General features: G+C 38.2%; 1 protein-coding gene across 1 annotated transcript in view; it reads left to right on the plus strand.

Moving 5' to 3' along the window:
• Positions 1-22,048, plus strand: part of LOC130214354 (pecanex-like protein 3) — a 37,597-nt gene that overhangs the window by 456 nt on the left and 15,093 nt on the right. The window contains exons 1-25 of the mRNA XM_056446006.1: positions 1-1,340; positions 3,766-3,974; positions 4,166-4,271; positions 4,354-4,393; positions 5,790-7,511; positions 7,692-7,991; positions 8,083-8,140; positions 8,216-8,357; positions 8,438-8,749; positions 8,846-8,878; positions 8,961-9,132; positions 9,227-9,337; positions 9,696-9,787; positions 9,868-9,977; positions 10,080-10,185; positions 10,273-10,365; positions 11,961-12,111; positions 12,183-12,327; positions 12,481-12,658; positions 15,815-15,923; positions 18,088-18,217; positions 18,344-18,402; positions 18,486-18,701; positions 20,877-21,130; positions 21,219-21,449. The exon at positions 1-1,340 is cut by the window's left edge and continues 456 nt beyond it. Of these exons, the coding sequence (XP_056301981.1) occupies positions 1,188-1,340; positions 3,766-3,974; positions 4,166-4,271; positions 4,354-4,393; positions 5,790-7,511; positions 7,692-7,991; positions 8,083-8,140; positions 8,216-8,357; positions 8,438-8,749; positions 8,846-8,878; positions 8,961-9,132; positions 9,227-9,337; positions 9,696-9,787; positions 9,868-9,977; positions 10,080-10,185; positions 10,273-10,365; positions 11,961-12,111; positions 12,183-12,327; positions 12,481-12,658; positions 15,815-15,923; positions 18,088-18,217; positions 18,344-18,402; positions 18,486-18,701; positions 20,877-21,130; positions 21,219-21,449 (5,232 nt within the window). The 5' untranslated portion in view covers positions 1-1,187. The remainder of the gene's footprint in view (positions 1,341-3,765; positions 3,975-4,165; positions 4,272-4,353; positions 4,394-5,789; positions 7,512-7,691; positions 7,992-8,082; positions 8,141-8,215; positions 8,358-8,437; positions 8,750-8,845; positions 8,879-8,960; positions 9,133-9,226; positions 9,338-9,695; positions 9,788-9,867; positions 9,978-10,079; positions 10,186-10,272; positions 10,366-11,960; positions 12,112-12,182; positions 12,328-12,480; positions 12,659-15,814; positions 15,924-18,087; positions 18,218-18,343; positions 18,403-18,485; positions 18,702-20,876; positions 21,131-21,218; positions 21,450-22,048) is intronic.

Consider the following 22,048-nt stretch of genomic DNA (forward strand, 5'->3'; position numbering starts at 1 on the left):
ACTGATAAAATAGAGTTAGGATAATTGTCGCGTCCCTTTTGATTGGTTTAACAGTTGATTCTGGCTAAAATTTAGTCGTTCAGCTGTCACCGTTAGCGCTGTTTGTTACTACACGGTTTGTTTACAGTTCTAAAATATTCGCTCCCTAGTAACGTTGTGCTGTTAGAGCATTTGCTGGACATTTATCTCTCTACTGTCTTAATTTAGACTCTGTATATTGTCAAAGCTGCTTTAAGCAAGCTCACATGCACATGCTAACATTAGATGAAGTTGTTTTGGATTAAAGCCAAATCGGTCTGAGACGTTTGCTTTCTTTCATTAAAATGACTATTGCTTCTTGAGGATGCTCTGTGATTTTTCTCCTCAAACTGTAGAGGTTGGCCACTGCCATACAGGGGAAGTTGAGAAGAATAGTATGGCTGTTTAGGCCTGGACGAGATGGCAGTAGGTTAAATAGTTCAGATTTAAAACTCTAAACCGTGTCATATCCACATATCTCTATTTAGGGAACGGGGAAGGTTTACAGATAACCAAGTTAGAAATTGAATTCTCAGGTCTCTGAAGCTGTAAACCATATTTACAGTAAATACAGAAGCATAGAGCGCCAATGGAGACATTACAACTGCCTGTCTTTGCCTATAATCTTATAAAAGCTTGTGCAGTTGTCCAGTGACTTTATACATATCTCTAAAGTTAGTTGAAAATGAAACCTGATTTCAGACAAATGCCTTAGTTTCATGCCACAGATGGGTTAAAATGACGGTATACTAAATAGCCTGTTGATCTTAAATATGTCATCAGAACAACTGATTTATTTATGGAATTGTGTTTGCGTAAAGTGCTGGAAAGTCGTAAAGAAACCAAACCAAGCAGTTTTGATGATTCCTCAGGATGACTGTTTTCATGTAGCCCTTGGGTCACAGTTGTGCCAAAAACTCTTGATGAACTGCACTACAAACAAGGGACTGCTGGAGCAGCATGCAAACAAACAGTTGATACTGAAAAAACAAAGGCCTGAAGTTGTTCGTGATTGTTTTGCGCTCTGCTAAATTTTTTCTTTGGACAGTCTTTTCATTGTTTCCAGTCTGAGAAAGTCCATCCCCGAGGTTCCAGATGGAAGTAACGCACTAGAAAGTTTGACAGGGGAACTTGGAGAACTCTGGGTTGTCTCATCCAGAAGCGATAAGATGGGCTCTCAGGCTCTTCAGATATTGCGGCAGGGAGTGTGGGCCTCTCTGACCGGTGGATGGTACGTGGACCCTCATCAGAGTACCTTCTCAAACTGCTTTCATCTCTACCTCTGGATATTCCTCTTGGCCTTCCCATTTCTTCTGTACATGGTGAGTTTTTGCAGCTTTGCCTCAGGTAAAGATTATATAATGCAATGTATGTAATATTAATGTAATTCAGGAGCATGAGCAAGTAAACTTTCTTACTAGCTGCAGATTTTCTCTTGAAAATAGAGCTGAGTAGACATTTTTCTAAGTGTGTGTGTGTGTGTGTGTGTGTGTGTGTGTGTGTGTGTGTGTGTGTGTGTGTGTGTGTGTGTGTGTGTGTGTGTGTGTGTGTGTGCGTGTGTGTGTGTGCGTGTGTGTGTGTGCGTGTGTGTGTGTGTGTGTGTGTGTGTGTTTTTCCATCATCTATGCTGAAAAGCCATTAAATGGTCTACTTTCCATGTTTTACATTCTGCATTCTGACTACTCATTGAATGGTTTTCAATAGAGACGTGGGTTTTATTTTAATATACCAGGTCTGTGACTCCTAAATTCTATTTATTAAGTCACCATTTGCAAAGTGATATTCACAGTTGTTGTTTTTTTTACAAATAAACATTTATATTAAATATTCATTTAAACAAATTAGGATTTGAGAATCAAGAATTTAATTCAATTCAAGTTACATGACAACTATTGTTGTGGACTGATTTTATTTACTAATGAGCAATTCTATGCAAATATCAACCTTGCCATGAAAAAAATTAAGTTTTCACCAAAATAGTGAAACCCTTTCAAAGTGTTTTTTGTAGGCTTGTATTTTACATTACTGTAAAAATACTCAAAAATGTCTCTGTCAATTGTATTAAGCAAATATATTTGAATCACCAAAGTTGCACAAGTGCTAATTTCACATGTCACATCCATAACGGAGAGGTTTCACATCCATAACAAAGCTTTTTCCCTCAAAAATGTCAAATAAAATAACATCAATCATTTTTGATCAATAGAGAACCAACTCTTATCTTTTGATTAGCATTGTTTTTTGGGCTTGTGCAATTTAATTCTCAGCATTTCTACAGAGTATGACTTTTTTAGTCGCATCCATAACGCATGCTGCTTATCCTCATTTAAAATCTAAAACAATGTTTACAGTATGATATTTTTCTGATCCCAAAACTCTGTGGTTAGTTGTTTTGGGAAATATAAACAAAAAATTTTATATAGTGTTAACACGCATTCTATGAGAATTTATGTATTGAGTTTTTACTGAAAATGTCACATCTGTAACGCTGGAATTGCTCCAATAATTATGTTTTTATTAATGAGTGACATCAGTGCATATCAAAGATAGTGTCAGGCCTTTTTAAATAATCAGAGTTTAAACATTGGCACTACTGTTTAAATGTTTGGTGTCAGTTTTTCTTTAAAAGGTTTCTTCTTTTTAATAAGTAGAAATTGCCTCAAAATAGCAATATGTTTATAACAATACAAGGTTTCAATATTAAATTATGTGTTGAAATGTTGATTAAGCAACATATCTTATTAGAGTGATTTCTCAGTAGAAGTGACAGCGCGGTCATTGATTTTGAATTATGGTTTCACATTGTACACTGTAATTGTACAGTAGTTGCAAATGCAAAAATGTCTAGCCACATTTGACAAAAAAACCTTGAAAAATGGCAAGCAATTTAGATATTACTTGATGTGTATTTATAATTACTTGTGAATTTTTTTAGCTGTTTTTTTGTTAAAGTTTCTAGACTTTATTTTTCTTATCAAATAAGTAGTCTTTGTGAGTTGAGACTCCATTGAAAGACCCCAGACTTTTTGCATGATATTATGTATCTTTTTGATGTGCCTTTTTAAGGCATGTTAATGTTTAACAGGATATTAGTAGATGTGTCTTACAAGAACAGTCAATCTTATTGAGCGCCTATACAAGAAACAGTGTTTAAAAGGAGATCAGACTTCAGGAAGACATTCCTCTGTCAATTGTTTTTTTTTCTGTGTGTGTGTGGCAACTAGTTGGTGATAACACAGCAAAGCATGTGGATAAACATGAAATTTTATGACATCATTAGTGACTTGTGCTTTCACTATTAGTTGAACCTCCAGCTTGCCACAAATGTTACATTTTTAACTTAGAATTTCTGTTTTAAAAGTCATAAGAGAACAATTGTATGGTGTTATTTTCAGTCCTCTAAATGAAATTTAAAAAATTGTCAGTTAGAAAAACACTAGATCAGTTTGTATCTAAATGTGTTTTTTCTCCTGTCTTTTTTTCATATAAAATGATGTAAGACAGGCATGTCTGTTGGTTTAACTATGTTTTAAGTTTCTCTAGATTTATATGTGGATAGCATAAATAACCCAATAAACAAATATTTCATATTAGGTATGTTGTATTTTGCGTACTGCTATGGAGCACATTTTGAAATCAGATTGATTGCACAAGTCCGTTATGTTCTGCATAAGCAGTGTCTAAAACAAAATTGAGGTACATTTTGCGCCGCATTAATGTGATTTTCCCATGTTTTTTTCCTCTTAGGCCCTTCCTGCCAGTTTAGTGGTGGCTGGCGTGTACTGTGCTGTGGTAGCAGTCTTCTTCACGGCCATAAAAGCGGTGAACTTCCGACTACACACCATGTTTGACCTGGGTGAGATTGTGGAGAAGAGGCAGGCCTCATTCACCACAGACCCAAACAGAGTGGAAGAAGGAGAGGAAGGCTCTGGCGCTCATGATGGAAGCCAGCACAGGTGCTGTGCATCTCCCTTACTACACTGTCAAAATTTTGTGTTGTCATTTTTCTTTCTCAAGTCAGCCAGTGACAGACTTGAGACGTTCAGATGTTCTTTGGGGATTTGTTGTTGTGAACAGCTGTTGAGGTGTTGAGCAGTTACTCCACTGTAGTCAATTTGAGCTCATGTTGGCATGCCTGTGCCTACAGGGACAGTGGTGTCGGTGTGGAAATGACAGTGTTCCGAAAGGTGAACTCTACCCCTCCTGTACGTTGCAGTTCCCAGCATTCACTGTTTGGACTGAACCAGGTGTCGGTAAGGAGATTCTTAATGCCAAAAATCAAAAAAGTCTTTATTTCTTGGGAATTTACTCTGACTCTCTTTTTCTTTTCCTCAGGAGTTTTTACCACAGCTTGAAGATCCCGGAGGTTCAAAGGGTACATTTTTGTGGTTATTGTTGCTTTTTTAATGAATAAATATTCGTTTGATATTGCATATGATTAATGCAATATCATATGTAAACAAAAAATTGCTATACAAAAAGTCAACACTTTCATTGTCATTTTTTTTCATCACACACAGCGTGCACACACATGAACTGCGAGTGAGAGGGAGGAAATAAGTTATAATCATAAGACATACTCTTTAATCTAATGACTTTTATTAAAATTTGACAAAGGTTTTGTGAAAAAATAATAACAGCGGAGCATTAATTAAATGCATATTTCCTGTGGAGCGATTGATTTGAGGTAGCCTGATATTTTATTTGACTGAAGAAAAAAACATGATTGGACAAACAGCAGACCCTCAGCCTCCTCCACTGTATCAGCTCCATCTTCTGGTCCAAATGTCTTAAAAAGACAGAGTTTGCAGGACTTTGCTTACAACCCAGAAAAAAAGAAAAAATAAGTGATAATGGCCTTGATTTCACTTCTAATCTTCAGTTTAGCAGTTCAGTTCTTTAGCACTTTGAGCACTTGTTATTTAAGCACTTTAAGCTCTTGTTATTGTTTAGAAGAAAACACTTTATTTGACAGTACTTTTAAATAAATGCTGCAAAGCATAATCATTGAAGAGTCTGTCTCAGTTTACCAGTTTTTTAAGCACTTTAAGCTCTTGTTACTTTATTTTTGTTACTTTATTTTGTTATTATTGTCAATATTTGAAATAAGGCGTCCTTCTGTGGAGTTTCTACCTCCGCCCCAAAAAAAGGTTCAGGTTCAGGATTTTTTTTACTTTAACCCCTGATACTTCCAGCAATCTCTAATAAAACGATTGATTTATGCATTTACATTTTTAACATTTTTTGGACCAGTTTAACATATAAGGAAAATCTGAAGCTGGCCAAAGTACCTGTAAAAACCTGTAAAAGCAAATTGACTACAAACACTATTAAACTATTAAACACTATTACAACATACAAACATTCATTTTTATATTAAATGTCAACAACAGAAAATTAAATCAAAACTAATGGATGGAACCAAATTTTTGCCTTACCAGCTAAACCAGCCAGCTCTGAGTTGAGTCACAATACAACAAACTGTCAATTAAAACTAAAAAAGATGTTGTAAGAGATGTAAGAGTAAGACTGTACTTCTATGAGCAACTTAATTTGATTAAATATTGTGTCTGTTATAATCAAATAAAAAAACTAGTTTTTATTCAAAAGTATAAAAATTAATGTTTATTCTTAAATATTCCCAAGGTTAAAATTGAATTGATAATATTGACTTGAATAAATTACAGATTTGAACTAGTACCAATTTTGCAGCATATACATCTAGAAGTCTACTGTGCTCAGCATTAATTGGAAGCTTTTTGTCATTGCAGTTCTAGCACCATCCTGCTTGGCTGGGGATTACAGAGGGCTAATTGGTGTAAGGGATGTAATGTCAGGAGGCTTCAGTAATCTACACCCAACAAACTGTCCTTCCATCCCACCATCCCCTTCCAGCCAGGAAGATGGAGATGAGAAGGACCTAGTGGACAATGGGGGTGCAGATCAGTTATCTCAACAGAGCCCTGGGGTGGAGGGTTTAGGAGGCTACTCTCCCCTGGGACCTTCGGCAGAATCTGAGAGCCTGGGAGATGCTCCTCTCAGCCCACTCATCAAGAGTAGCTTGAGTGAGGAACTGAGTGAGAACTTGTTGGGTTTAGGCCTGGATCCAGTCACTTTTGCCCCTGGTGCTGAGCACCCAGGCAGCCGCACCGGGGTGGCATTAGCTGCAGGCTCTACTGACAGCTGCTTTAGCGGAGGTGGAGCAACCACAGATAGAGAGACTCTCAGTACGGTTAGTAGCTACCGGAGCGAGAAAACAGACTCAACCCAGCTTGAGAGCCCCTCACTGGGCCAAACACATAAACCCATGTCGAATGCTCCTTCTGCAGCTTTGCCTCAGGGTAAAGACCCCTATCAGCAGCCTGAAGATGTGCTGCTGGGTGGAAGTGACACAGATGACCTGTCAGACAGCGTGCTGCTACGCTCACCCTCCAAAGAGCTTTCATCTGGGCAGGGCCTGGACAGAACTCTAGTGGAGGGGGAGGATCTTCCCCCTTTGCCTACAGACATTGCACAGCCCTCATTGCAGGACTCTTCACCATCTAGCAGTGGGCCCTCTGAGACCTGCGATCTTGACAGTGGCATCCCTATTCCCCCTCTTCCTCCTCCACGCCAGGCCAGCTCTGTACCATCAGGTTTGGCACTGGGCTTGGTCTGCTCAGAGCCTGCTCTGCCAGTCTCTGCCCCGTCCTACCTCCTAGCCGAGCCTCCCTCTCTACAAACGCAGCAGCAAGTGGTGCGACCGAAAGATCTGAAGCTGCTACGAGCCGGGGGCAGTGTAGGTCACCGGCCGGGTCGCAGGAAAGCTCCCCGCAAACGCGGTGCTGCTGGCAGTAGCAGTTTTGACTGTGGCTCCTACCGCCGGCATCACAACCGTGGCCAACACAGAGACTACATCCCTGTACGCAGTCGGCTGGGTGCCAAAGCCTACAGCGAGAGCTTGTTTGAGGACTCCAGCGATGAAGATGATGGCAGCGACATGAGTGCAGGATCTAGCCTGGGATCCCAACGTCACTTCAGCTCTGACGATGAAGACGATGATGAAGATGATGACTCAAGCTCCTCTACCTCCTGCTACTCTCCCGATCTGGCCAATGCTGGCATCTCTTCTCAACCTGGCCCCCCTCAGCTGCCAAGCCCTGGAGAAGGAGAGGAGCCTGACACAGTAGGACCCTCCCATGCTCGCAGTGCTCAGCGCTCAGCCAGTACAGCTAGTGCCAAGACTCATGCCAGAGTGCTCAGCATGGATGGTGCTGGTGGAGGTTCCAACAACACAGGAACTCTTGCATCTACTATGTTACCCTTACCCCCTTCTTCCACTCCTGCCCCACGTCCACTCACCATCTCTAAATCAGACCTGGAGGCTCGAACAATGCACTCAGAGGGCTTTTCCAGGGCACACCATAGGCTTGACTCACTTGGTGGCTCCTGGGCTGGGAACCAGACGGGCTGGAGGGCAGGAGAGCTGCTGGAAGAGGGAGCAGTAGGAGGAGGTGAGGGTGGAACAGATTCTCAGTATTTTTGTAATTGTTTTAATTCATGCGATTCTGCTGTAGAATGTTTTTTTTGTTGTTGTTAGACCTTCATCATACCATGTTATATTCACCATAATACTCATGCTGAAAAATTCCTAACCTTGATGATTTGCTTGTTCTACTTTTTTGCCTGTGTAGCCCCAGAGGACGGAAGCAAGCATGACTCTGTTAGCAGTGTAAAGAGGACTCAGGCCATTCGAAGGCGACACAATGCTGGTAGTAACCCCACCCCACCCCCTTCCGCCATGGGCTCTCCTCCTAGTCTTCAGGACCTCCAGAGAGTCCGCACTTCCTCTCACTCTCGCACACGAACGCTCCCCTCTGCTCTGCACTTTGCTGCCTCCTCTCTGCTCCTACTACCTCGTAGTGGAGTTCACGAGGCTTCCACCTTTGATGACACCTCAGAGGGAGCTGTACACTACTTTTTTGATGAGAGCGGTAAATAATCACTTGTGCTATATTGTTTTTTTTGTAATGCGAACTTCTTGTTTAGTTATTGTTTTGTTTAATATAAATTATCTAATTTTAGGGGTAAAGAGGTCTTATACTTTTGGGCCTGCTGGTGGAGGATATGAGGACCCAGTCCAGTAAGTGTTAAATTTTTTACAGTTGGAGTAATACTCAGCATTTGCCCATTGTTAGTCAACTTTTCATTTCCTCAGGGAGCGAGAGCGACAGTCACAATCCTCCAGCTTTACATCCACTGATGTCCAAGAGGTGGCGCCAGTGCTGTCCATGCTGCAGCCCAGACCAGTGGTCCTCCAGGGTATGCAGGTTCGCAGGCTGCCATTGGATATGCCAGAGGTGAGACTAAACTCTTCAAAATCACCCAAACACATTCAGCTATTTTCATGTTAAGTGTATTAATGGTTTTCGTTTTGTAGTTTGACTTAGATCACGAGTCTCCTCATGAATCCCAAGAGAACACGTTGATGATTGAGGAAAAGGCCAAGCCTAAACAGTATTACCGTTTCTGGGTGCTGCCAGGGAAGTGGCTAAGAGTTCGTTATGACAGGCTAGCATTGCTAGCTTTACTGGACAGGAACCGACGTGTTGGAGAGAATGTATTTGCAGTGGTTTTGGCCAGCTTAGTTGCATTCCTTGGCTTTCTGATGCTTCTCCAGGGCTTCTTTAGGGATATCTGGGTCTTTCAGTTCTGCCTAGTCATTGCCAGCTGTCAGTACTCTTTGTTAAAGGTCAGTGAGAGAATTTTGAGAATTCGTTTTGACATTGTTTGTTGGCATCTCTTGATCATTCTTATTATTTATATATTTTTTGCTTGTCCATTTCAGAGTGTGCAGCCTGATGCAGCATCTCCAATGCATGTGAGTACATTTGTGTTTTCTTGGACTCTCAGCCCAAAACCGTCATGTCAGCAATCCTTCATAAATCAATTGGTGTTTGCAGGGCCATAACTGGATCATTGTGTACAGCCGGCCAGTGTATTTCTGTCTATGCTGTGTGCTGATCTGGGTGTTTGACCTGATTGGCCACTCGGACAGTTTGCGGCCTTTCACCCTCTATGGGGTCACCTTCTTTTCTGCACACTTTCTGCTCTGCGCTAGAGACATGCTCATAGGTTTGCTCACTATCACTCAAAACATGTGCTATTCAACACTTGTTAATCAAGTAGAGTTGCGTAATGTAATTATACCTTTTGTTTTTCTCTGCAGTGTTCACCCTCTGTTTTCCCATGATATTCCTGTTTGGGCTTCTACCTCAGGTCAACACGTTCCTCATGTGTTTGCTGGAACAGGTGGACATGCACATTTTTGGTGGAACTGGTGAGATGATATGCTTTGTAATGGCATCTTGGTGACACTTTACTGTAAGGTCCCATCAATTAATGTTAAAGTATTGACAATGAACAATATGTATTGTAATTAATAAATAATTATTATAAAAATATTGGTATTGTTCAATACACATATTTGTTCTAGGACTACTTTGATAAAAGTTTTTGATCCACTTCAAATGTTGACTACTATTTTTTTTACTACTGGTAGTTCATGTTAACTTTTCCTCTAGCTATATGGACCCTGCTTGACTGATTAAACTATGGTGCTGATAGACATACTGATATTACTTTCCCACTTATAAGTATGAGATCTTGACATTTATGAACATTTTTGTATGTTTCAGCAACCACAAGCCCGCTGTCTTCAGTCTACAGTCTGTTGCGCAGTTTGCTGGTGGCAGCTCTAGTTTATGGATTTTGCCTTGGTGCCATCAATGTAAGTGAGATGCTGTTAGTCTCTTTTACAATGGAACTATGTTTATTATTGCTTCCTTTACTCATTCTATATGTGTGTAGGCTCCATGGGGAGAGGCACATGTCCCAGTGCTGTTCTCTGTGTTCTGTGGCCTCCTCCTGGCCTTGTCTTATCATCTGAGCAGGCAGAGCAGCGACCCGACTATCCTCTGGTTAGTGTCACCACATAAAGTCTACTTTCCAATAATATTACAACATCAACATCTCTTTGATTAACATCTAACATGTTTTTGATTGTTTTTTTTTTTATCCAGGTCTCTAGTTCGCTCTAAGTTCTTTCCAGAACTGGAGAGCCGAACACCAGAAGAGCCCCCATTAGAAATTAAAGACCCTCTCCCAGAGAAATTGCGCAATTCTGTGGTAAAAGCACTCTCTGTCCGCATTTATCTTTTGCTAAATGGGTGTTCTAATGGTTTTTAAATGGCTCCCTTCTCTCTGACTCTGTAGAAAGAGACTCTTCACTCAGACCTGGTCATGTGTCCTCTTATGGCCATTATCACCTTCGCCATTAGTGCCAGCACCGTCTTTATTGCTCTGCAGGTCAGTCGACCACTGAGAACGTTATATTGAGTTTGTTAATAGTCTAATTGTGTGATGCTGTTGGAGAACTAGTCCTCATTAAAGAAACACCCCACTTTTTTTAAATGGGCTCATTTTACAAGTCCCCTAGAGTTAAAAGATGGAATTTGATAATTTTTGAATCTATAAAGCTGATCTCTGGGTCTAACGGGAGCACTTTGAGCTTAGCTTAGATCATTGAATTGAATTAGACCGTTAGCATCTCGCTCAAAAGAGTAAAGATGTTTGGGGATTTTCCTATGTAGTTGAACTTTGATTCCTCTGTAGTTGCATTGTGTACTAAGATCAATGTAAAATAAAAGTTGCTATTTTCAAGGTTGATATGAAGCTTAATAAAACACTTACAAGTTAACCACTGCATACACAATGGACTGCTTTTATCGCATTAAAGTGGATACAGAGTAATAATGATATTCAGGTTAAGTTAAACATTCACAATAACGTTTCTGTAAAGATATTGGAAAAGTGAGTGGTACAGGTAAACTAACTTAATCCAGATAAATGCATTCAATCAGGTTTTTAGCACACAAATAGCCTATTGGGGCTATAGGTACTATAGTCTTAGGGCGTGCTTACACTAGGTACAGTTGCCTTCAACCGTGCTGAGCGTGATTGCCCCCCCCCCCCATCCCCCCCTCCCCAGATGGCCTGCTCTCACACTGAATTTTGCCTTCTGAACCTGAGCACGCTTATGTCATTGATGCGCCTTATCAGTTTAACAGGAAGAGAAGTGCTCTCGCTCAGCACAGTGGAGATTGCTTTAGTTATATCGTTTTAGTCGTTAGGGATGCATTGTGTCTTCGGTTTCAGTCTCAGGCACACTTTGCACTCACAAGCGTACCGAAACTCAACCGAACCATGCTTTGGTACACCTCTTCCAAGCGGGTTAGAGCCACTGAACCGCACCTGGGTCTGATTCGGAGCACTCACACTTGTCAAACAAACCGGGAAAAGCACCTGGGCAGTGTTCGGATAGCATAGTGTGAGTGCACCCTTATTCTGTCATAATAATCAAGAAACTCTGTTGCCGTGCCATGTCGCCAGCCGCTGAATAATATTGCGTTTGGTCTGACAGCAAAATTCCTTAATTATTACACCAGAATAAGAGTATATTTCAAAGAAAATAGCAACATTTCAATTTCAGTCAGTCCTACAGCAGAATTTAACTGAAGTAGAGTGAAGCCTTAAATAAGAAAATTATCTAAATCCTTTGGTCATTTTTGAGTGAGATGCTAATGGTCTAATCTAATTTAATCATCTATGCTTAGCTAAGCTAAAAGTTCTCCCACTGGACACAAAGAATGGCTAAATGTGTTTTAAACATTGGTAAAACTCAACCGTTTAATTTTAGGTGGCTTGTGAAATAAGCCTATTATCGAAAAAAGTGCAGTGTTCCTTTAAAGTATTGAACATCATTTCTATCCTTGTGGATAGAAGAGGGAAATCTGGTTAATTGTAGTAAATGTGTTAATTCTGCTCCTGTTTTTTTTTTTTTAAACAAGTTTTTATTAATTATTGCATTGGTTTTAATCGGTGGTTTCTTCACACCATTTCAGCCTGCTCTCAGTTTCGTCCTGTACATTTTGGCTGGGGTGGTGGGGTTTTTCACGCATTACCTCCTGCCTCAGCTCCGCAAACAGCTTCCCTGGTTCTGCTTGGCCCACCCTGTGTTGCGCTCTCGAGAATACAGCCAGTTTGAGGTCCGAGGTGAGCAGTCAAACCTACACTCACAAATTAAGTCTGAACAAGTGCGACGGACTGATCTTTCTCTGTCTCAGATGCTGCTCAGCTCATGTGGTTTGAGAAGCTGTACGCTTGGCTGCAGTGTGTGGAGAAGTATTTCATCTACCCGGCTGTAGTGCTTAATTCCCTCACCACTGAAGCTCACACTGTCAGCCAAAACCCTGACAAACCTGGAGCCTAGTAAGAACATGAACATCCAGAAATCTCTAGATTTTTCTGTGCCCTAGTGTAAAGCTCAACACTAGCTGATGTTGCACTTTTGTTTGGGATATTAAATCTCAGGTTTTCAGACTTGGATAATGATGATATCTTTTATCTGTTTTTTTTTTTTAGTGGCCGTGCTCTGTTTATCTCAGTGGCTGGGATGAAGCTGCTTCGTTCATCATTCTGTGTCCCGTCTCACCAGTACGTCACTCTGTGCTTCACCGCCCTCTTCTTTCAGTTCGACTACCCGCGCTTTTCACAGACCTTCCTTGTCGACTACTACTGCATGTCCATCCTCTTCAGCAAGGTCTGTGCATATGTCAATATTCAACATTTTTAACACATCCACTGTCACATTTTCTCTCTCTCTCTCTCGCTCTCTCGCTCTCTCTCTCTCTCTCTCTCTCTCTCTCTCTCTCTCTCTCTCTCTCTCTCTCTCTCTCTCTCTCTCTCTCTCTCTCTCTCTCTCTCTCTCTCAATTCAAATCAATAATTGCTTTATTGGCCTGACAAATGTTACAAATGTATTGGCAAAGCATTTATAAAGTTACAAGAATGTACATTAACCATTTTTATGGTGTGTAGGCTGTATGCATATTTTGCAGCTAGTTTATACATCAATTTATCCTCTCCGAGGACATGGTAAAGTTTTCAGAGTCATTTAAATAAAAAAAAATTTAATGTTTCAAATTGGGGGAAAATATTTCTAGTTTTGGTGTATTTGGGGCAGAACAGAAGTAAGTGTGTCTCATCCTCTATTTGATTTCTTCCACACTGTTTACATATCATCTGTTCTTTAGGAGTCTAGTTTTTTTTTTCCTCTCTCTTTCTCAAAGTCGAATTCATACATGCATATATATATATATATATATATATATATATATATATATATATATATATATATATATATATATATATATATATATATATATATATATATATATATATATATATATATATATATATATACACACACACAAACACTTATACATATATGATTATTCATATACATTGTCACAATAAACAAGTTAATAAGGTATTGAAATAATTAAAAATAATTCTCTCTCTCTCTCTTTAACCATAATGTAGTTTTACATGGCCATTTCCTTGTTTATTTAGACTATATATATATATATATATATATATATATATATATATATATATATATATATATATATATATATATATATATATATATATATATATATATATATATATATATATATATATATATATATATATATAGACTAGCTGCAAAATATGTATACACCCTACACACAATAAGAAATGGTTAATGTAATGTAAATTCATGTATCTTATTTAAATAATCTACACTTTTTATTATTATAATTGTTATATTTATCAAATATATTATCTGTTTGTTTGTTGTTGTTTTTTTTTATCATTTATGTCTTATACACTGTATTATTATAATTTTTAATATTTAATGATTTTAGTATACTACATACTTGAAGTGCTTTGGCAATACTGTATTGAATGTCATGCCAATAAAGCAACTTGAACTTGAAACTTTATATATATACACTAATGTTCAAAAGTATGAGATTAGTAAAGAAAAAAGTAGTAACAATTCTTTCATCAAACATATATAAAACAGAAATATTATAAAATATTTAATTTTTAAAGTGATCCTTCAGAAAGCAAGCTTACAGGATGATTTGATGGCCATGAAACAAAACATTTATTTTAAATACGCATTTTGTTACTTCATGAATGTTTAATGTCACTTTCAATCAATAAAATGCACCCTTGCTAAATAAAAAAAATAATAATTCTATAAATAATTTTGGCATAATAATAAAGAAAATCTTAATGCCATTTCACACCCCACAGACAGACAACAATAAACAAATTGGCCATTGTATTTTGAATGTTCACACTGCACCAACAATTGCTTTGCACAATAATTAATTTATCTGGACTGAAAAGACATTTACGAGATGCCTATCTTGTACCTGGTCAAATTAAGTCTGAGTTTATTACATTTTTTATATTTGAAAAAAGAAAATTGTTGAAATTTCATATTAATATTCATAAATGTGTAATTCAGATTATGTTTATTATGTCACTTGCCACTTGGGGTGCAACGTTTCAATCTACTCTCGGTTCGGTATGTATTATGGTTTTAGGGTCACGATTTCCGTACGATGCGGTTTGTGCTATGCTTAGAAAAAAATGCCTACAGAACAATTAAAAGAACAATAAACATTTATTTGTTAACAAACACCTAACAATGCAACAGCTTCACACATATGACTGTTGATTTGCATGATCTCTCATTAAATAAATAAAAAAGGGCATTTTGAAAATTGTTCAAATAAAATGCTTAAGAAAAATAAAGAGAAAAGGCTCAAATTTCCATTTTTTTTCCTATTTTACATCTCGACTCAACATCTCAACCAACGAAGCAGATAATAATTATGTCAGTGCATCTTAAGAATTAAGCACTTTAAAAGTATTGATTACTTCTGTTTACATTATGCTTGCCTTACTAAGGCAACAGCACATTTTTATTTATGATTTCTGTATGATTTTATGATTCCAGAGAGCTCCGTTTCACTTATCAGCACCATCGTAGTGAATAAAACTGAGAGAGCGTTCGGCTTTTCTCTTTTAATTCAGTGGGAACACTCAGTCAAGAAGAAAACTATTCTAAGCAGACAGCGGGTAAACGGAGTGAATAGTGAGAGTGATTGGGTGCGGAAGATCACCCAGCAGGAGCGAAACTAATGTAACAGACCTGCTGTATGCTTCTGCGTCTGGACATGCACCTCGATTCACCTGTTAGTGACCACTGATCCAAGCTATCTTTGCAACAACATTCGTTCTGTTTTTACATCTGTCTGAATTTACATTGAGTGTCTGTTGAAACGCTGACAGCAATGTGCTGTGATTTGGCCTCGCCTGCGCATCTACGTTATATCTTCTTCACTTGCCATGCTGAAACACACAGAAACGCCACACACACACACACCGACACGTGATGTCAACAGATTTACATACTAAGAGGTGATTGGACAAGTCTTTGCACGTGCAATGCTTGTTTTATTAACATTATTAGCAAATTTTAATAATGCATATTCTGAACTGCGGATCACAGGGCGCACTGAATCATGGGAGGACAACGAGGCGATGTGTTTTTTTATTTATTTTTTTTAACCGAGAACCGTTGCATCCCTACTGGCCTCCATTTCTTTTAAAGTTTTCTCCATTCTTATTATTAAATGCTCGTTATCTTCACTAGCTAATTGAAAATTATCTTAGTATATTTCTTACTTCTAGACGTCAAAATCAGTTAGATGTTTTCTTCAGGAAGCGAGGAAGAATTTCTGTAATGTGCACATACTGAATTTACTGTGTAACCTGTGCTCCTGATGGAGTGTAGCCGTGTAAAACAGCATCTGAAGACTGATGTTGCTGTCATCTCTCCTGTGTGTGAGCAGCTGTGGGATCTGCTGTATAAGCTGCGTTTTGTGCTGACCTACATTGCGCCTTGGCAAATCACATGGGGTTCTGCTTTCCACGCCTTCGCTCAACCATTCGCCGTTCCCCGTATCCTTTACCGCATTACTTACCCAGACATGACTGCTGATCTCATAAATTTACCTCAAGTTTTGAATATGAGCCTGGTGGGAGCTGCAGCTGCTCCAATGGTTTTGTTCTTGGTCGTAATTGACATGTTCCTTCTCAGCTCGTTTATTCTCACTTGGTTCAATTATTTGGTCCATAACCGAGTTTGAGTTTTGTTCGTCCTCATATCGCTTTTATTTTCAGAGTCTTTTTGCTCTGGGGAATATTATTTCTCAGAGTACAGTGTTTTATGGTGATATGCTTCAAATGGAAAAATACAGTTTTTATACACCTCAATTCTGAGGTTTTGGGCTTGGAAAGAAAACATCAACAAAAAAAGTGATGTGTTTTAACCCCACTATCCATTTGTGGTTGTGGATTTCAAATACAATACATATTTTTATAAGCCTTTTTCCTCCACCAAGCCATAATTCTCCAGTTCAGCAGAGGGTTTTTTTTTTATATCTTTATTCTGAGTTTTTTTACAATGCAAAATGTTCATGCATAATTTGCCAGATCTTATTACTCTTAGCAGGGTTCCCATGCTTCTTGAACGTACTTGAAATTCAGGCATATGGATTCAAGGCCTAAAACGTACTTAAACAAACACGGGGCCTTCAAAGTTTAGAATGAATTTGAAATGAAATTTGTTTTTGGTGTTATTTCAACAATTGTCATGCTGCTGTCAAAAACTGAAGGGAAAAAAACTAGAAAATCTTGTGTACAATTGTACAGGAACTAAATATAATACTAATAGTAATAATATAGGACAAATAATAATGGACATTTTATAAATTTTTCAGAAAATATTTTTTATGAACATGACTGTTTAAAACGATAGACAATTTACCAGCCTTTAATTATTTTACAGGTCAATGTGGTGGCTTGAAACAAAATGCAGCACTAGTTTTCTTAAATGCTAAATTTATGATATGGTGGTTATATTGTGTCAAATTGGCAAAAGGCATCTTACAACAGTTTGTGGTGTTATTATTAATAATTTATATTTTATAATATTTAATCATATGAAGTCACTGCAATACTATTTAACTGTATTTAGTTATACCTTTAATTTGTATTACAATATGGTATTTTATGGTATTGTAAATTGCTAATTAAAATTAGAGTAAATTGATAATAGAAAATATAAATATAATATAATAAAATAATACAAAAAAATTGCTAAACTAATAATGTTAATTGGGGGGGCTTTCAGATTTTAAACCAGTAATTTAACATTTTTACTATCATAAATTTTGGTGGGCAAGCACGGTGGCTCAGTGGTTAACACTGTTGTCTCACAACAAGAATGTCACTGGTACGAGTCCCGGCTGGGCCAGATGGCATTTCTGTGTGGAGTTTGTTGTTCTCCCCGTGTTTGCGTGGGTTTCCTCTGGGTGCTCCGGTGTTCCCCACAGTCCAATGACATGCGATTATTGGTGAATTGGGTAAAACTAAAATTGGCTGTAGTGTATGAGTGTGTGTGAATGCGAGAGTGTATGGGTTGCAACTGGAAGGGCAAACACTGCGTAAAACGTATGCCGGAAATGTTGGTGGTTCAATAAATCAGAGACTTAGCAGAAGGAAAATGAATTAATGAATGAATTAATTAATATATTTAGGAAGAATTTAAAAAAAATGCATTTTGCTAATGTTTTGTGCATTTTTTTGTTTTACATGCTTATAATTTTATAATTTGATATAATTGTTTTTGAAAATGACACTTTCAAAAATCATCACACTGACATTTATATTGTAAATATTAAGTGAAAGCAAAAAATTAAGTACAGTTAGGACTTGCACTGCATATGCTGGGGCTGTGAAATAAAAAAAAGTCTTATTATTCTACTAAAAAATACATGTTCTCTGGCTGTTTACAGTATCTTTAGAAAGATAATGTGATTTTAAAAAGAGGTCCCCAATATTTTTGTAAAAAACTTTGACCAACACAACAATAATAATGTTCATAACCATGTGCTAGAAATCTGTGCAAATGGGCACATACAGTATTTAATGAAGTACAATTTACTTGTTATATATAAAATGTGAACTATTTTAACAATTGTGGAAGTATGGTAAGAACTTTTGTTTGTTTGTTTTAAACCTTTTCACCTGCAGTCTCACCTTAACTCAATTTCGCTCTCAGATTCAGCCATGCTGTTTGTGCAAGCTGTGTTTTCAGCTCTCTTTTCCACCCCCCTCAACCCTGTCCTGGGCAGCGCAGTTTTTGTTACTTCTTACACCCGTCCTGTGAAGTTCTGGGAGAGAGACTACAAGTAAGCCTTTAGTAATCTCTCACAGATGTCAGCATCGTTTTTTGTTTAGCTAATTCACAGTTTGTCTTAGCTGAAAAGCTTTGAAGATCTGACTTGAATACCATCTAATAACATTGTGTTTTTCAGCACCAAACGGGTAGATCATTCCAACACGCGTTTGGCCACACAGCTGGACCGCAATCCTGGTGCGTGCTATTGTGTCTGATTCGTTCAGGGCTTTCATCTATCTGCTGTCCTCTAATTCTTTTCTTATCTCTCCGTTTGATAGGTGCTGACGATAACAACTTGAACTCTATCTTCTATGAGCATCTGACGCGCTCTCTGCAGCACTCTCTGTGTGGCGACCTTTTGTTGGGCCGTTGGGGAAACTACAGCACTGGAGACTGCTTCATCCTGGCTTCTGACTACCTCAATGCTCTTGTGCACATCATTGAGATCGGCAACGGCCTGGTCACTTTCCAGCTCAGAGGCCTGGAGTTCAGGGGTGAGATACGTGGCATGAAACAAAAAGGAGCAATAGTTTGGCTAAATTCAGGAATACATTATATGACTTTTAAATTCTGAACAGACGCTTGGACACACACACTTTGTAGATGGTTAATAAATGTTTTACTACAACTGCCAATAATCAGTGACTTGAGAATTGACCAGCCATAATTTGTTCTTATAGGTCATAGAATAATGTGGCATGAAACAAAATGCAGCACTAGTTGTCTTAAATGCTAAATGTATGATATGGCGGTTATTTTCTCTTAATATAAACTACTAACATTATCAGTGTTAATGTAAACATTTTTTACAACCACCAATCAAAATTCTACCGGCCTTAAATCTTTTTTTTTTTTTTTTTTACAGGTGTTTAAATGCATTTATTTTAAACTAGCAGAGTCAATTTGGCAAAACACCTCTTTGTGGTGTTATTATTAATATTTAATATTAATTAGTCATATAAAAGACAAATAAAGGCTCTCTAATACTGTGTAACTGTATTTAGTTATACATATAATTTGTATTACAATGTATTTATTTATCATATTTTTGAGAAAGTTAACAGAAGTAACAGTACAAAATTAATTAAATAATAATAATAAATAAACCACACTACTGTATAACCCTCATGTTGTGCAACACGTTATATGATGTGCATAAACAATATATGATGTGCATTCATTTTGGGTCAGTACCAAAAGTTGAGGACGGCAGCATGGTTTATTGTGTAAATAAATTATTGTAAGAAAAGAAAAAGTTAAAAGAGATAGAGAAAAGGGAAATATATTCAACTGAATAGGCTGGGGGTGGCACATTATTTGTGGTTATGTCTAGAAAGTGTTGTATGCTCGTGCTATATCGGCACTAGTACTCATCTGGAAGGTACAGACTAAAAGTGCAAGATGAGCAGGCAACCATTCATTCTACAGTAACTGAATCTTACCCCCCCAAGTTAAAAGACATGCAGTATAAGTGAATTGAATAAACTAAATTGGCTGTGATCATACAAAGTGTATGATTGTGTGTGAATGCGAGAGTGTATGGATGTTACCTAGTACTGGGTTAAAGCTGGAAAGGCATCTGATGCTGGAATAGTTGGTTGTTCATTCCACTGTGGCAACCTCTGATAAATCAAAGACTAGACCAAAGAAGATTGAATGAATTGCTATGTTTTGGAAGAAATGCAGAGAAGCTTCTTTTTTTATATTAGTTTTGCTATTGTTTTGTGCATGTTGTAGTTCCAGATGCTTGTTAAAAGCAACAAACACGCTTCACTTACAAAGACTAACTAAACTAAACATACTGGTGTTTTATAAAGACAATAAAAAAACACTAGAATGGGTTTGAATGCTTTTTGTCTTGTTTTTAGTCCAAATATCTAAAAATCGAGATGCATTTTCTAGACCTGTAAAACTAATTGTGCTGTTTACAGAAAAATTAAGTCATAAGTGAGTTTAAGTTGAAAATAATCTGGCACATGGGGTAAACAATTAATCTTTTTTTTCAAACTGAAAACAAGTATTTTGCTTGTTCTAACCGAAACGCTTATTTCTTATAACACCTTTGAATTCTTTTAGAAATCAAGTGGAAACAAAAATAATTTGACTTGTCTAAAAACGCTTTTTGATTGAAACATTTTAGCTCTTTAAACTAGAACTGACACAAACTCTCTGTGAGAGAGGCATTTTTTGCAGTAAGATTCTTTTAGAATTGCATTAAATCATGTTGTGTTCTTAGGCGGTGTTAGAATTAATAAAAGGTTACTCTGCCAACTGAAGAGTAACAGCGATTTATATATTCATCATTGCTTTTTTTTCGTTAGGTGCTTGGCAAGTGTTAATGTTAGACCCTGTTGTGGATCACACACTCTCAGGCTAAAATATCATATGTTTGATATTATTCAGCTGAATAGAATCATGATAGTATTATCTCTTATAATATTTCTTGCTGGTACTGAAATCCTGGAGCTATATAGAAGTATAAACTAGCAAAGATTGTTAACACAGCTAATAAGATTATATTGGACCCCCAGAAGCAGCTTGTGGAACTGGATATATACCAGACCAGACGGAAAGCCTCACAGATAGTATAGGACTAGGATAGTTAGGACAGAAAGTTTTAGTCTAGACATTTTCATCTTCATTTCCTTTTTTAATGTCTATATTTTCAGGAACATATTGTCAGCAGAGGGAGGTGGAGGCGATCACAGAAGGGGTGGAGGAAGATGAAGGCTGCTGCTGCTGTGAGCCCGGTCATCTCCCCCACATGCTCTCCTTCAACGCAGCCTTTGGTCAGCGCTGGTTGGCTTGGGAAGTAGCCGCCACCAAATACGTGCTAGAGGGCTACAGCATCAGTGACAACAACGCAGCCTCCATGCTTCAAGTGTTTGACCTGCGCAAGATCCTCATCACATATTATGTCAAGGTCAGTTACACTCAGACAAAAACAACTCGAATAACTGCACTGCTGTCTGAGATGCAGAGCAATGATCAAAGTCTCTCCTCCTCCTCAGAGTATCATCTACTATGTGAGCCGCTCGCCCAAACTAGAGGAATGGTTGGCCAACGAGACGGTGCAGGAAGCTCTGCGGCCCTGCCTCAACCCTGCCTATGTGGACAGTGATCCCACCTTCAACTTAAACATAGATGAAGACTATGACCACCGAGCTTCCGGCATCACTCCCTCTTCCTTCTGTCTGGTGTACTTGGAGTGGATAAAATACTGCAACAGCCGCAGACAAACGGTATGGGACCCTTTTTACCAGACTGTTATGACGTTTTTAACTGTCATCAGCATCTTAAATCCTTGAAAGGTTTCAATATTAGATTTAAAAAGAAAATGTATGTACATTTATAAGGATTAATGTATTTATTATATCACCTTCAATAGGGCTGCACAGTATATCACTTCAGATATCACTTCTGCGATATCGCAGCGTGCGTGTGCGCATTTGTCACATAGCATCATATGCAATGTTAAGTTACACATTATAGTCAATCAACAATTGAGAATAAATGAGATTTAGGGATTCATTAGCCGCATTTCCACTATCGGGCCAGTGCGAGCCAGGGCTTTAATCGGGCCAGGCCGGGCCAATAGCACAGGAGGTTGAGAAATGAGGCCGAAATCATGTCGCGTTTCCACTGTCGGGCTAGTTGCTCGCAGCGCGTCACGCAAACACCGCCCCCAAAACTTCCACCGAATCAAACGTCACACAACCCGTCACACAACCCGCCCACTTCAGCGGGAACAAAAAAACTCTAATTATAACCACAAACACAACCTGGCATCACTACGAGAGCTGGAAGATGGAGAACACCGAAGCGATTGCTTTTTTTACTG

This window comes from Danio aesculapii, chromosome 21 (genome assembly GCF_903798145.1).
Source record: "Danio aesculapii chromosome 21, fDanAes4.1, whole genome shotgun sequence".
Lineage (NCBI taxonomy): Eukaryota > Metazoa > Chordata > Actinopteri > Cypriniformes > Danionidae > Danio > Danio aesculapii.